A 14,246-nucleotide genomic window follows, 5' to 3' on the forward strand; every position below is an offset into this window, starting at 1 on the left:
GTTCAGTTGCGTCTTGATGGTGCCCGGTAGTATCGCATTGCATCTGATGCCGTACTTCCCGAGGGCACATGCGGCAGATTGGACCAGCGATGTTATACCGGCTTTGGTGGGGGGTGTAGTGGGCTTGTTGGGCGCCGCCGACGAGGGCCGAGATGGAGGATATGCCGATTATGGAGCCGCCGGGGGGGCGATTGCGTGGTCATTTGGTGGGCGCCGGCTTGGATGGTGTGGAAGGCGCCGGTTAGGTTTGTGGAGAGGGTTTGGGACCAGAGGTCTGGGGTTATTCTGTGGAGGTGGTTAGATGTGGTAGTTTCAAGTGGTAGGGAGGATACGTACTCTAAAAATTCTTTGAATTCGCAGATTCCTGCGTTGCTTATTACGACGTCTAGACGTCCCCAGCGTTGGACGGCGGCTGCGACTAATGCCTTGCCGGTCTCCGGGTTGCCTACGTCGCCGGGGACTTGGACTAGTCTTTTCGTCACGTCTTCTTTGCTGAGGTTCAGTTTTGTCGCGGCTTCTTCGATAAGGGATTGGTATTGCGAGGCAGACTTTTCGTCGTCAAAGTGGTTTACTGCGACGTTTGCGCCGTGTTCAAGATAGCCTAGGACAATGGCGCGGCCAATGCCTGTGACGCCGCCTGTGATCATCATCGTCTTGCCAGAAAGCAACTGCGATGCCTGTGCAGCTGGTGCGGCTACAGTCGGCGTCCAAAGACTGTTCTCACGTGGGCGCGACATGGCTGGATGAGTCTGTATAGAGTGTGGGGTAGATGGTGAAGGGCGGGGTGGTGTTGAGGTCAAGACGGCAGGAGGAAGAAGGCAAGAACAGATTCAACGCCGCGGAAGCTACGGAGAATGAAGCCATTGTAAGTCCGTAAAGAAGCCACGATACATATGCCGCTATGCGCAATAGGACTCGGTAGGTGGGATGTAGAGGTAGTGCGCGTTCCTCGGACCTTCTCGGTGCATCGTCGCCCCGAAGAATCAAGGGTGCGCGTCTGGACTTCCGGCTGACGCACCCCAATTAAACCCTTTGCGCAGTTTTCCGCCCTACGTAGGTAACTAGGTATCCGCTCGCGTATATACGACAAACCGAAGTGCGCAATACGAGATAGTACCGATATGGTGTATTCCTGGGACGACAAGGAAGCCATTTGCTATCGGCTCTATGTCGAGGAGCGGAGGAGTCTAGAGGAGGTCATTTGTTACTGGGAGATTCGCGGTTTTACACCCAGGTACGTTGGCATATTGCGCATCTTGCAAGATCGCCCTATCGATACCGGGGGCGCGTCATTCAGCATCTTTGCGCCCTGACTCTTGCAACGTACTGACATCAGACCTCCAGCAAACGCGCCTTTCAGACTCAGTTCAAGGTAGTGGGCGCCAACTGCCCACCTCGAATCTCAGCTGACAGGACGACATAGCGATGGGAGTTTCCCAGCAAGCAGAACCCAGCCTACAAGAATTCCGCCCTTGTCGCCCGAGTCCGCGCATTATGGGCGTCGAATTATACGCAAAAGGACATGGTCGATACGCTGCAGGCTGAGGGCTTTCAAATCAACGACCGCGAATTGCTGCGCCTGCGTCTGAGGCTCAAACTGCTGCTTCGTGAGTGCGGGACAAGAGCTAAGAGGACAGATGGACGGGTAAAGAAGACAAAGCCAAAGAAAAAGGCAAAGGTCATGCCTGGTAAAGGCATCGTCAACCAGATAGGGAATGCGATACTGGCCGACTCTTCGAGCGAGGACGGGAGCGACGATGACGACGAGAACGACGAGGAGCCCGAGGCCACGCGACCACAAGATCCTGATCAGTCCGTCGAAGAAGCGCGACCCATAATCCCCGAACCCGATACCGTCGGCCTGAGTCCTGAAGAAGTGCTGCGAAAGCAACTCCGCCAGCAGCAACTTCAAGCCGAGAGCGACGAGAAGTGGCGCACACGGAAGCGGCGACGTAGAACGCGCGGATGGGCTGGGCTTCCAGCAGATGCGCCTGGCGAGCCACCCCGATTTCCGTCCGAGACTACTATCGACGAAGCCAAGGCCTATCTTGAGCTGGACAATAACATGTATCGCCAACTGAGAGAGCGCTTCTCCGACATTTGCAGGGAGCAGGATGTGGCCAAGAAGACTCTTGCGGGCCCAGAGAAGTGGGCGCTCATTGTACAACAGCTCATTCGGGAGAATGTACATTTGACCACCATGTTCCAAGAGGAGCCCGAGGCGATGCAAACCTATGATGCGCTATTTCGACCGAGAAGTCAGAGAGCGCTGGCTTTGGATGTCATCTGCATGGATGTCACGAAGCGCTTGCGGACGATGGATACACGCATGTCGCTTGCTGACGCGAAGAACCTACTTGGTCTCAACCCAGAACAGACACGTCAAGTACGAAGCGTATTTGCGGAGAAACTCAAGGCCGTCCACTTTACCAACAAGCACGAGGCGGGCAAGGTACAGTGGGCAGAGCTGAAGCAGGCTTGGATCAACGATTCCGAGTACCTGATCAAAGCACTCGCGGATGGGGAAGAGCATCCAGACTATGCGCAAAAGCTAAAGGCTTTAGATGTCATGGCACGTGATGTGATCAAGAGGCAACAGCAGGAGAAAACTTCGAAGAATCCAAACAAGAAGAAGCAGATTCACCAAGGACCCGGACCTGGACCTGCACCGCCAATCGTAGCTCCACATCCAACGATCCTAAAGCTCCGACATACAAAAGGTGCTACCAGAGAAGGTATACCACAAAATACATTTACGGCTCCAGAACCAGCTCCACATACCGACCTCCAAATCGACCCGTCCCTCCTACTAGCCGCAAGCGACGCCGCCATACACCCCCTATCCGACTACCAAGACCACCACTACCAAGACCACCACTACCAAGACCACCACTACCAAGACCACCACTACCGCGCAGCGCAGCCCGCCCCATACTCCTCCGCCCAACCCATTGTCCCCCAGCAGCAACAACAACAATACCACCCCTCGCTAGGCACCGCCGTCCTCCCCCTCCCCATTTACCTCCGCCTCCACCCCCACTCCTCGATCCTCTTCCCCGTAAAAACCGTCTGGCTCTCCCTCCTGCACACGCCGTCCGTCGTCGAACTGCGCAGCCTGGTTACCCGCGAACACCCCGGTACCCACATCCATAAGCTCGAGGGCCTTATTCAATATCGCGGCGTTGGCAAGGATAAAGACGTCTATGTCAAGGTTACCGATGATGAGGAGTTGTGTGCGTATTTGAGGCATGTAGTGGGTGAGGAGGGGGGCGGTGAGGTTGGAGGGAAACCGACGTTTGTGGCGTTGTTGGCGCCTGGTGGTGGTGGGAGTGGCGAGTTTTGTGGAGGGGGTTAGGTGGGAGGGGGGGGTGAGATGAGATGGATTCGCAGTCAGGGTCCCGGTCGGTAGGAGTGGGGGTGGGAGTTGTAGAGTGTATGCGCCAGATGTGGTTTTCGGTGGGTTTCGACCTACCGCATTTACCTTTCCTGTTCGCCGCGAAAGCGGCAGCGCTGCATTCCAACACATATATTCATGACGATATGCAAGTATTCTTCCAGATAGCTGGGAATTGGATATTCTTGCATCGAAAATGTTTGTTGATGATAGGTTTTCTTGCATCTAGATCCCCCCCAAAGAGCTAATGTTGGTGACATTAATGCCTGATCCAACGTATCTTGGGATGCCCCTGTCACAACCACGATTATCCAATCTCACTATAAAAATCTCATCTTGATCCGCTACTTGGGTATATATGCGCGTTGTTTGCCAAAAAAGAACATTCTTTCTTTTCGTTGTCGCTGTGTCACTCTTTTCCATTGTTCTTGTGTGTTGGTAATTCTAATCTTAACGTTTTGTTTGCGCACAACAACGACTACCACACCACATTCACCCGTCCAACGATTCCAACACCACCCAGTCTCTCGTTTATCAAAGTTGGAGTACACAATGTTATCAAACCCCCACACCCAACATGCCAAAACCTGGCCTTGCGTCAACATATCGACAGCACCAACGACACCAACTTTCTCAGCACTGGACTGGGGAGTCGAACCACAAAAACAGCAGAAACACCATAACCCCCGGGTATACCCCCACGAAAACTGCGAAAACGGTGATAGAACCACTAGTACACGAAAACCAGATATCCAGCCAACAACAACACCACCAGTACCTTAACAAGCCCGTCGAAGTCACAGGAGAACCACCCCCAACCCAGCAAACCAAAACCCGCAAACGCTCCCTAGCCATCTCCCTCCCCCTCCCCCTCCCCGCTTCCCTCGCCCAACCTCTCTTATCACCCACATCATCCAGCTCCAGCCCCACAAGCCCTTACCACACGCAGGCCCTCAAGATGCTCGCTCATGTCCAGCAGCGCCAGCAGCGCATCTACCAGGATATACGTAACCCACGGCCGGGGAATTTACCTCAGTTGGGCAAGTATGGGTGGAAGAATTTGGAGAGGATGGTTGTGGGGTTTCCGGGGGTTTGGGAGTGGTTGGGTGGTGTGGTTGAGTTTGGGGAAGGGGAGGGGGAAGGGGAGGAAGGAGATGGTGAAGATGAAGAGGGCGGAGAGTCCGATAAGGGGGGGTAAACGCGAGGCAGAAGATGCGGAGGAAGAAGAAGAAGAGGGAGAGGGAGATGGTGAGGGGGAAGAGGCGGAGAAGGGGAATACATGGGATTTCGAATAATGGTAATGTTAATGGTAATAATGACGGTGGTAGACGGCGTAATAAAAAAATTGATAAGAGACAATATAGATTAGAACTCCGGATAAGGATAGAATATTTGAATTTTGAGTGTCTACAATCACATTGGACTTATCCATCGGCACTTTGTAGACATTCTGCTGTCCAGGTAGCACAGCTCTTGGAATCATTTTTGGGGAGTGGGTTGAGTGATGTTATTGTAGATATGAAATGATGGTTTTTATGTGATCCAATGTTGTTGTATGGAATTGATTTTACTTTTCTGTGGTTGCCCATATGTATCTGGTGTATAAGCTGCGATGTTGAAGTCTTTAGCTATAGTAGTCTGGGAGTGGTGGCTTGGGTGGTTGGTTTTCATGTCTGTGATTGTGTTGTGGTATGAACTTACGTGTTGATTGTGATTACAGCACGTAGTCTTTTCAGTCGCGCTTCTCACGTTTCGATATCAAAGGCACAATCTTGTCGTCAAAGAAAGATACAAATTTTTTCTAGTAGTAATTTTGTCGTCTACCGGTTTGATTACAAAACCCCACCCCGCGATGAGGAGAATCAAGTCGAAAAGCTGAGGTCGGTAGATGTTCGTCAAATCGTCCGATTGATTGACGTGTCCGTGCGCGTGATGCGCGGATTCGCGTGATGCGCGGGGAACACCATATCCACTACTTCAAAAATGAAGCTATTAAGCCACGTATATAAGCTGTTATTATACGAATTTATAGAGGGGGAGTAATTAGATGCTTGCGATCAACTTGTACTATCTATATTTTGATGGGAGGTTGACGTTGCGGCCACGTGATGTGAGCTTTGATGGAGGAGCTGGAGGCTCTTCTTGAACTTGAGCACCAGCGCGAGCAGCCTCAACGCGTTTTTGACGCTTGTTGTTCGATGAGGTAGCTGCTGAAGCTCTCCTCTTTCCCTTTTGGGGTAGTTGTATAGCTTTAGCAGCGTCTCTCTCCTCCTTCTGGCGCGCGCGTTCAGCTGCTTTCTCAGCTCGCTCAAGCTCCCTCATCTCCTTGAGTCTCTGCCTCTCCACACGCCTCTCCTCGAGCTCATCTTGACGCTGCAGTCGAGCCTCCTCGCGCTGCTTCTTGGACCGTGCTTTTTGGAGTTTCTCCTCCGTCTCATCTCGCTCCCGTACTGCTTCTCTAGCTCGAGCCTCACGCAGCTTGCGAGGAGACCAGAAGACAGAGCCACCGTGATACTCCTGGCGCTGTTGAAGGTCAAGAGCTTTGCCCTTCTTCCTGTGCTTCTTTTTATGTTGAAGAGCCTCCTTTAAGCCCTCGTTCTCATGCTTTAAAAGCTCATACTGCACAGAGAGATGGTGAACGCTTGAGCGCAGCTTTCTTGCCTCATACTGATGGCTATCATTAACAGCAGCTCGTACTAGCCGATCGAGCTTTCTCCAGTCATGATCAGAGAGCCCTGACGATGAGCTTCTCTCAGCTTCTGGCGTGCTAGCAAATCTACGAAGGATAACGTTGGCATCCATCGGCCAGATCCCAGTGGCTTCGAAGGCCTTCAATATGAGGCTCTCTGTGAAGGAGGATATCCAGGCGCTCCAGAAGAGCGGGAAGAAGTCCCCTTTCTTGATTGGAATAAGGCCTTGAGCCTTATGGAGATGGTTAGTGAGCTCGTTAGAGTAGGCTTGAGAGAGTGGCTTGAACAGCACTACATCTAGCGGCTGGAGCGTATGGGTCGAATGGGGAGGAAGGATCATGAGGAGGATCCTATGGCGATCGCAGTACTTAATAAACTCCATCGTGAGGTGAGATCCATGGCCATCAAGGATGAGCAATCTCCATCTACCTGATCGTTGCTTTGTAGAGCGATCAAACACCTGCTCCAGCCAAGCTAGGCCTACGTTATCATTTGACCAGCCTGTTGGAGATGATGAGACAAAGACCTCATGTTCTCCTGCCTTGATATCTTCTACCCAACTCGATCGTATAGCTCCATTTTTAGCTGCGTAGATAAGGGCTGGAGGCAGCGAGCTCCCATCAGCGCAGCAGCAGGCCAGGACTGTCAGAAACTCGCGTGATCCATCCTGGAGAGATGCTCGAACCTCCTTCTTCTCCCATTGACGCCTGCTGAATATCCTCTTACTTCTGCCTATCAAGCCAATTAAGAAGCCCTTCTCATCCATATTGTATATATCTCGAGCCTCTAGGTGATATTCGGTGATCTTTCGATGCAGCAGCTCGAAGTAGAGTCTATACTTTGACTCAGAATCAGCCAGGTGGCGCGTACGATCCATGGCGCTGGTCCACTTTGAGATGAGATGGATCTCGTGTCGGTTGATGAAGCGAGTAACCCAGCTCTCGCTGAGCTGCTGATGGGCTACTTCTGATGAGAAATTCCTGATCATCTCTCGTGTAGGAGGAATGCCTCGCTTTGTGAGCTTTTCGATATATCTCACAAGCTCTAGCTCTTGTTGTGGGTTGAGTTTCTGCTGGTTGAAGTTCTTGTCTCTTTCTGAGCTTGTCTGGCCCTGGTGCCTTCGGGTCAACGTAGATCTCACAACACCATGCTTAGCAGCAATTTTAGTATACGAGAACTGTTCTCCTGGCTCTAGATTTTCAATATCTTCAATCGCAGCTTGAATTGGGTCCATATTGGTGGAGTTAACGTGTGTTGAAGGTGAAGGGGTTTGACGTGTTTTGGTGTTCCCCGCGCATCACGCGAATCCGCGCATCACGCGCACGGACACGTTATTCTTCCGTTTCTCCCCGCAAGACCCCTAGATCCCAACACACGCTTGACAATCGATAGTCTAGTCGCGTGCTCCGTCTATGTGATAAGATGGCATGCTCTCTGGGGAATCAAGAAAGTCCTCCACTGAGACGTTTAAGTAGAGCCATGCTTAATGCACATGCCGTAGCCTTGATCATTACATGTTCGCCCACCATCATAACCTGTGCAAGTAGCACGGTTGGAGATGGGGTTCAGACCATCGCGGTATGGAATGTTCATGCGACGATAGGGGAACGCTGGGTTCTGGCAAGCTCCCCAACCATCGGGCCCACCGTTCCATGGGAAGACGGGAATGCACTACTTCTAGTTAGAATGGGTCGATAGGTTTGATTTTCAAGAAAGCACTTACGCAGAGCGAAACGCCATTGTTGTCTTGACACCAGTTGGGCCTCGCTCCGATATAATCACCAGCTACCCAGGCACAGCACCATTCGGCTGCAACAATGTTAATAAATGGTATATAAAGGGGCAGCTTTACTAAACGTGCCTTCAATCTGTCACGACTGGGCGATAATTACTTCTGGCATAGGGGCGTATTGAGGTATCGCCTGCACAGAAGCGAGCAGTGCGGCAAATGCGGAGATGGCGTTAAGTCTCATGTTGATGGACAGATATAGACGAGGTAGTAAGTGTGAAGTTGTGCTGGAGTGACTTGAGTGTAAGATGCGCAAGAGATTTCGGGGTATAAGCACTCTTTTATATGTGCAACCCCCAGGGAATGGATTTCTTTCGTGCGCGCAGGGTTTTCCATTTGTTCCATAGTACCACGGTAAATATTCTTGGTGTACCAGTTCAAAGAAAAGGCGAAGGCGTGCAATCTGGATAGGGGTCGGTTGTAGCGGTAATAGATTTTCAAATGTAGAAGTGGGGATTCCAGGGCGCCTCTGGAGACTACATCTTCGACAGTACCATACTGAAGAATTGTGGACTCCTTGATTATGTGACAGATGTATCGAGCTTTCCGACTTTGCTATCCTCGCCGTATCGTAGTCATGTCCCACTGAGCGAAAGAGCGGATATCCTGTTTGCTAAAAGATCGCATTTACGAGGTGTACGAGAGGATGGGAATATGCAGGCACTTATGTGACAGTATAAATTTGAGATAGTAACTCCGGTAGTTCATCTGTATAATGGCTCACCCAGTTGGCCTCGCACATAGCTCCAGATGGTGTCCCCCGTGAGAATGATTGATTAGAGGTTTCTAGAGCAAATAGTAGCACCCAACTCACCCCCGCTATTGCAGTCAGAAACGTAAGCCTGCTGTGTTCTCACATACGGGACTACCTTGCGAGGAACGGCGAACGGATCAGCACAAGGACCATCTCCTTTCCAAACAGACTACAATTTATCAGACAGTTTCAATAAGTACAACTGTAGTAATAATCACACAGTACATATTGCCTCCATTTTCCTCGCACCAGCCAGATTTCGCGCCCCGATAGCCTTGACTTGACACACCAGTGCATACAAGTATTGCAGTCCGGAGAGCACTCACTGTACATGTTAATAGGTGTTGTTTAGAGGGGCGGGTGTACTAAACCTCCATTGCCACTTTAGGCCAAGACATGCTCGGACGCGAACAGCACAGTAAATACTGCGGAGACGATAGTAAACTTCATCTTAATAAATAGACGGAGACGAGTTGAATAGCTGCGTTGTGGTGAAGTAGTTATTAGCTGTGGAGAGATAAATCCAAGCCACGCAGGAGGCGCAAGCCGTCTCTTAAAGTCACCATCAAAGTAAGCAGAACAGCGGTCACCATATTTTGCTGGGCGCCCAGGGTAAAAGTGCCTCCTTTACGCCGAGATACGAACACAAACATAGCGCCGCTTTTACATGATATGAGAAGAGATGATGTGAAACAGCCTCGGACATAGCTCTAGAGTATGCTCTCCATGAGTATATTTGATTAGGAACCTAATATGCGCACAAAGAAATACCACTATAAGACACAGTACGTCCATGCGCTGTTCCTGTCAAGGAGCAGTCCGATACTGACACTAGCGGCGGTTGACCCGGTCGCGTTTCCACGTACCGGATATACGTACGAGGAACGTTAAAGGCTTGCGGGCAACCACCTTCGAGACCATTTCCCACACACTACGCCCGATTAGAGGGGTATAATAATAAGCTCATAGCGATACTCACACAGTACATGTGGGCGTTGGGGTTCTGCTGCTCACACCAGTTGGGCGGCGCATTGACATATCCACCGGTTCCCTTACCACCACAACATACATCTATGACACTGTTATCAGGTGCTGTGTGGAAGGGCGAATTTGACAAACGTACCTTGTCCGGAAACGAGCAGAGCGGGGAACACGATGGAGACGATAGTAATCCTCATATTGGTAGAAAGATCGAGAAAGGATGTATAGATGAGTTGTGGTGAAGAAGTTTTTTGTTATTGAGAAACAGATGTCTGGAAGAGTGGAATGATTGAGTTGTGGTGAAGCAGTTATTCGCTGTCGAGGTATGAACACCAGTCACGCGGAGGATGCAGACGGTCTTTTGTAGTCACCATTAAGCAAAAGAGTGATCGCTGAACTTTGCGAGGCTCCGAGCATTACAGTGCTCCCATTGTGCCGCGATACGAGCACAAATATGGTCAAGCTTTTATAGGATTCGAGGAGACGTGATGCGAGATTTCGATACGAAGATTCGGTAAGAATCTTGCTGTATCAGGGCAGATACCAGACAATGGTGGGGATAAGTGACGCGTGTCATGATCACTCTACTGGATCGTGTCCGCCGTGGAAACAATCGGTTACTGCCGTCCTAGGCGCAGTACCCAATTCCCTCACCAGGGTCCGCTGGGGCAAATATGCTTACGATACCGGTTATGTGCGTCATCAAACCACCGACCGACGAGCTTCAAAACTAGCTTGATCGCAAGTATGATACGAATCAATACCTATACAGTCGTGGTTGTTAGAAAGTGTTTGAGATGTTTGGTCCTAGCAATTGCTTACACATTAATGTTGATTCTCACACTGGACTTACAGCGCGCCTTTGTCTCCAGGAATGGATGCAGCATAGCAAGATTTGTCAGTCGACATATCCGTTGGCAGGTACTGGTACTGTGTCCAGGGACGAGTTTCCCAAATGAGCCTGGTAGCGGCGTTGAGACATGCTTACCGCCGGTATCTGCATGCACCTAAGCAGCGTGGTAAGCACCACGGAATAGGTGATCCCCTTCCTAATAGAGATTGGGATAATTCGATAATCGAGTTTTGGTAAAGGCACATTTGCTGCAGGTGGGTGGAGGAGGGGGGCTAGATGCAATTTATACCACGTGCGCAAGTCGTGTTCATGTGTACAATCACTACCGCGAAATAGCAATTACCAGTTTGGGTCAGAGGTTTCCTGGCGTGATGACGATGCCTAGATGAGCATGGGTCTTATACGGTGTTTTCCGTAGTGCCGAATATGAACTTTGTAAAATTTCGAGTGGCGGTTAAACAGAGCACGTCCTGTTTTGTAAAGTCTTGCGTGCGCTTTGGGTTGGTGATAACAGTTGGTAATGGTGGGCTTCTTCGTGGAACGTCTGAAAATAGTGAATACAGGAGACTAGTCGCTTATGCTAACTGCAGTATGCGCTTTTCTCTAAGCTCTAGAGCCGTGACAATGAACAGTGGTAGTCGAGGACAACAGTCTTCAGCGGAGAATCGCAAGATAGACGTCGCTTACGCTACCTCATCTTCTTCTTCGAGCAACATCTGGATACTACCGCTATACGGGACTGATCTTGGCCTATAATGATATCCCACGATGACTGCTGACTGCAGTCGGCCAACCTCCCTTACTCCGCGTAGCTCGCTGGACTTGCAATATGTGGCCGAGTGATTGTTACAAACAAGTAGTTATGGCAGTTGATTACTTGACCACCAGCTAAGATAGATAAGAGAACATTGTGTATAGAAGAAAATTACGAGAACTTGTGTGTTCTCGAGGAGGTTGTAATGGTGTTGCAGTTCTGCAGGCCAATTGCAGCGTGGCAACCCCAATTCGGTAGGCGGGCGGGCACTAGCTCAATTACGGTTAGCGGATTAGGATTTCGCGCCTCCCCGATCTGCACCTGCTCACGCACATTCTTCGCGCCGACATGTTCGCACCTTCAGGCGCTCACCTTCTTAAGTACCTTGGCCCATAAACCTGTCGCAGTGTTGTTGTTTTTTGGAATGTGTACCAGAAAGGCGCGAAGGTTGCGAGATTGGGAGATATGAACAAAAGTGCCACACCGTGGAAGGCGACATTGGCCGCATCATCGGCGACTTCCTCAACACAACCGCCAGTGAGATCCATGAGGTTTGCACCGCCACCGGTTGTTTCAACGAGCTCATTCCTTCAGGCATTTATTAATCTGGCTGCATGGCGTTATGCAGCAATGCGGCACTCACTATTTGAAAATAAAGCTTCTAGTCATGCTTCCGGATAATACTGAACCTGTCTTGGAGCCGAAGATGCATGTTTACAGGGCTGCAACTACTTGACTACCAGCCAAGATACTAACATAAGAACTGCGTATAGAGGGTAGATTTCCAAAGTCTCGCGCGATCAATGTCGCGGCCTCGACGAACAAATCGCAGTATGTAACGACAGAATGGTGAGCGACTGTTTTGGGACACCAGGAAGACGAGAAGGAGTCTGGCAGGGGAAGTATCTGCAACCAGTGGCACCCGGTCGCTCTTCACTTCTCGCTACCATCTTAAACTAGTATGATATCCTTCCAAACGCCTCTAGGCTGATATACATGATGCGTATTCATATTATAACTCTCTGTCAACTCCATTCGTCCAATACGCATATATTCATCCTGGTTCCCTCCTTGATAATATAGTTCCGTTCTTTTAACGACCAAATAGGTTGTTGTGATAAACGGCGATTGATGAATCAGAGCTGCGCTGCGTACATAGGCGGCAAGGGCAAGCGTATCGTATTCACCCTCTTCTTCAGGTATGCCTGGATCGAGATGCAGTGGACTAATGACACCAGCTCTGACCGGCTTGGGTCGCGGCATGCGAAGAAAGATTCCCCGAATGCGGATCGTGCTGCCGCTGGGGTCAGAAGTTAATGGCCGGCCGCTCCATATAATATTGGTTTGCAAAATCTGGGCTTGGTAAACAATGCCAAGATCTCCTACTCTCTGTCCCTTTCTTCTCAGGTCATCCCATTCAATTGGTGGCCATATTGCGACGCTGCCGTGCTGGAAAGACATCCAAGTCCAGCTGGGGCGACGCGTCGCTGGTTCCCGCAGGGCCTCGGTCATATTGCGAGGCCGGTATGCGTCCCATGACAAATGAAGAGCTAAATCATTTTCCCAGAGTCCTACGATGGAAGTGTCGCAGTATAGCTCTTGGTGCAGCTGCACGATCCCGGCCATGGCGGCGTATCGATCGATTGGTTTAGTAAGGGAACGACGTGAGTAATCTGATACGGTGATCCACCAGCGCCGGTTGATTTCGTGTCTGCCCACGAGCTGGGTATTTTGCAGTGTGGAGTCGGTATCGGGCCAGGCCGCGATTATAGAGCCGTTGCCTTTTTGATTTTCTACCTCTGCAATGCCGTCCTCGCTTTCTGTGACCCCCAAGCATTGCCATACAAACTGGGATTCCATGGCATGGAGGATTCTTTGTGACAACATCTTCTCTTGTAATATCCACGCCCGTTTGTTGACCGGTGCATGGCGCAACTCGCTTTTCATGACAATAGTCGGACTTTGTCCAAATGCTGCTATTTCTCGAGCGGCAAAGTCTGGGCCTCTTCCACTAATGTTGCGAAAACGCATTGCTGGAGCAAGTGTGGTCGTCAGGCCACAACCTCCGTGGCTATTTTCTGAGATGGTTGCGGAAAGTGTAATTGTGCCTGCACGGAATATCGCTGCCATTTTGGCACTTTCGCGCTGCCAGTCCTCTTCGTCATCCTGGATAATACATAAACTGTCTATCCAAAGGTATTGGAAGCCTATAGCAGCGGTAATTCGTACGGCATCCTGGAAAGTCTTGGGTAATGCAGCAAAGTTGATGCCGATATCTTGATATAGTGAAATTTTGTCTCCAGTTGTCTTACAAGCGATTTCCACGCCACCCCATACATGACTAAGGACTAAATGTGGCTCATTATGCAAGTCGATGTGGTCGGTGGGGATAAGTTTAACGATGTAATTGTCGCGTCCGAGCTCTTGAATGGCAAGTATACGCGCTGATAGAGGGGTGTTTGATTTCAACGTTTTCCGGCAGCTAGAATGATGTGCCTTGCATTCTGTTAGCCACTCGCGAATCGTTGCGCTACGTGCTTTGATGTCAGTGGGATCATTATCGCTCCAGACTGCTCTATCAAATGCTTTTCCTATACTCAATTAGCGTGTCTTAAGGGCAGCTAGTGAGACGGTGAGAAGACTGATGTTCATACCAGATTTTGTGTAAATTGTGAATGCTCTGAGGTTCCGAACTTTCTCAGAAACATAATGCATCAACTCGACACGCACAACAACGTGGTCCAGAGACCCATCCGGTCCTTGGCGAGAATCTCTTGTGATGTAGTCAAGGGTCATAGTTGGCGCTTCTTTCCTAGATCCATCCTGTTTTGAATTGTGATCGGCCACTTGAGCAAGGAAGCGCTCCAAGTGGGAGTCCCCGAAGAGACTGCAAATATATTTACATAGTTTGCACCGGCTACTGCATTCGATCAACTCGTAAAGGGTCCGGTGAAAAGTGAACCAGTCATGTTCAGACCGTCTCCAAGGCAGCAGTTTCTCGAAACATTCGGAACAATAATCATCCGCGACA

General features: G+C 50.2%; 6 protein-coding genes across 6 annotated transcripts; 1 reads left to right on the forward strand and 5 right to left on the reverse strand.

The window, feature by feature from the left end:
- Positions 1-92: 92 nt before the first annotated feature.
- Positions 93-737, reverse strand: PtrM4_114020 (FabG, Dehydrogenase with different specificities (related to short-chain alcohol dehydrogenase); the record flags this gene model as incomplete). Its single annotated transcript, XM_001934784.2, has 2 exons — positions 93-285; positions 337-737. 2 exons carry the CDS (start codon positions 735-737, stop codon positions 93-95), a joined length of 594 nt encoding a protein of 197 aa, XP_001934819.2.
- Positions 738-1,121: 384 nt separating this feature from the next.
- PtrM4_114030 (Clr5 multi-domain protein) lies at positions 1,122-3,355 on the forward strand (the record flags this gene model as incomplete). The annotated part of the gene is made up of 4 exons (XM_066108113.1): positions 1,122-1,234; positions 1,345-1,372; positions 1,424-2,953; positions 3,155-3,355. 4 exons carry the CDS (start codon positions 1,122-1,124, stop codon positions 3,353-3,355), a joined length of 1,872 nt encoding a protein of 623 aa, XP_065961298.1.
- Positions 3,356-5,461: 2,106 nt separating this feature from the next.
- On the reverse strand, positions 5,462-7,318 carry PtrM4_114040 (uncharacterized protein; the record flags this gene model as incomplete). The annotated part of the gene is made up of 1 exon (XM_066108114.1): positions 5,462-7,318. One exon carries the CDS (start codon positions 7,316-7,318, stop codon positions 5,462-5,464), a length of 1,857 nt encoding a protein of 618 aa, XP_065961299.1.
- A 437-nt stretch (positions 7,319-7,755) lies between these two features.
- On the reverse strand, positions 7,756-8,057 carry PtrM4_114050 (uncharacterized protein; the record flags this gene model as incomplete). The annotated part of the gene is made up of 3 exons (XM_066108115.1): positions 7,756-7,758; positions 7,808-7,930; positions 7,977-8,057. 3 exons carry the CDS (start codon positions 8,055-8,057, stop codon positions 7,756-7,758), a joined length of 207 nt encoding a protein of 68 aa, XP_065961300.1.
- Positions 8,058-9,558: 1,501 nt separating this feature from the next.
- PtrM4_114060 (uncharacterized protein) lies at positions 9,559-9,805 on the reverse strand (the record flags this gene model as incomplete). Its single annotated transcript, XM_066108116.1, has 2 exons — positions 9,559-9,698; positions 9,751-9,805. 2 exons carry the CDS (start codon positions 9,803-9,805, stop codon positions 9,559-9,561), a joined length of 195 nt encoding a protein of 64 aa, XP_065961301.1.
- Positions 9,806-12,166: 2,361 nt separating this feature from the next.
- PtrM4_114070 (HET domain containing protein pin-c1) lies at positions 12,167-14,011 on the reverse strand (the record flags this gene model as incomplete). Its single annotated transcript, XM_066108117.1, has 2 exons — positions 12,167-13,806; positions 13,870-14,011. 2 exons carry the CDS (start codon positions 14,009-14,011, stop codon positions 12,167-12,169), a joined length of 1,782 nt encoding a protein of 593 aa, XP_065961302.1.
- Between the last annotated feature and the right edge of the window lie 235 nt (positions 14,012-14,246).

Source organism: Pyrenophora tritici-repentis, chromosome 6 (assembly GCF_003171515.1).
Source record: "Pyrenophora tritici-repentis strain M4 chromosome 6, whole genome shotgun sequence".
In the NCBI taxonomy this organism is placed as follows: domain Eukaryota; kingdom Fungi; phylum Ascomycota; class Dothideomycetes; order Pleosporales; family Pleosporaceae; genus Pyrenophora; species Pyrenophora tritici-repentis.